At 37.3% G+C, this 899-nt stretch overlaps 1 protein-coding gene across 1 annotated transcript; it reads left to right on the top strand.

Annotated features, from left to right (window-relative positions):
* Positions 1-127: 127 nt before the first annotated feature.
* LOAG_16066 (ecdysone receptor) lies at positions 128-855 on the top strand (the record flags this gene model as incomplete). Its single annotated transcript, XM_003151554.1, has 2 exons — positions 128-418; positions 528-855. Coding segments are annotated over 2 exons (618 nt in total), but the record flags the coding sequence as incomplete, so codon positions are not given.
* Positions 856-899: the final 44 nt, after the last annotated feature.

Raw genomic sequence — 899 nt, 5'->3', positions numbered from 1 at the left:
AAGAACTTCGATAAGAAGTCGATATTTGAAACGGCAAAACGATAGCGAAAGTCGATCAGCGCAAGATTGCAACAGATTCAACGTAAAACGATCAGCAGGGAGTAAAATTGATCAACCGAATTCCAATATGGAACTGTTGTCATCGAATCTAATACAACAACAACCACAATCAACTGATTTTGCATCGATTCCGCATCTCACTGAATCTGCACCAGTTCAGATATCACAATTCTCGAGCAGTTATGTAAATGACACTTTTGAAAGTGTTATGTCAAGCGACGTCCACTCCGATACATTGCCAATATATTTGAACGATGATGATACATCGACCACACATGCATTTCAATATCAATCGGAAGTTGATCCATACAGTACGATTCAACCGTCCCTGTCTACTGATCCTCTAGTAATAATACCAGTAAGTTATCTTTACGTGAATATAAATCTAATTTAACTTTACAAAAGCATTTATAGAACAATGACACAATAACTTCTTCCGGAAGCATTTAATAAAAGAAATATTTCAGGAAATCAATGAAGAGGACGGTGGAAAAGTATTTGAAGAATTGAAAACATTTGCTCCACCGTATTCAAGTCCTAATCATTTTGCTACTACAAACAATATAAGAGTGTATGTCACATCAGCTGGATTTCAAGAACAACAATCATCACGGCAGACAATTTTGAATTCTGAGATCCGGACGAATAGAGATGATTCAACGGTTGGAAGATATTACATTTCACCCGGTACATCACGGCTTACTCCATCATTGCATATGAAGCAGATACATCCGGAAAAGGACAGAAATCCTTCGATCGATTCAAATCAAGAAAACAATTTATGCGTTGCATTTGGTAATGAAACTTCAGGGAGCCACTACAGTGTACCAAGATGCGAA

Source organism: Loa loa (genome assembly GCF_000183805.2).
Source record: "Loa loa unplaced genomic scaffold supercont3.3844, whole genome shotgun sequence".
Lineage (NCBI taxonomy): Eukaryota > Metazoa > Nematoda > Chromadorea > Rhabditida > Onchocercidae > Loa > Loa loa.
This window is presented reverse-complemented; position numbering and strand designations above follow the sequence as displayed.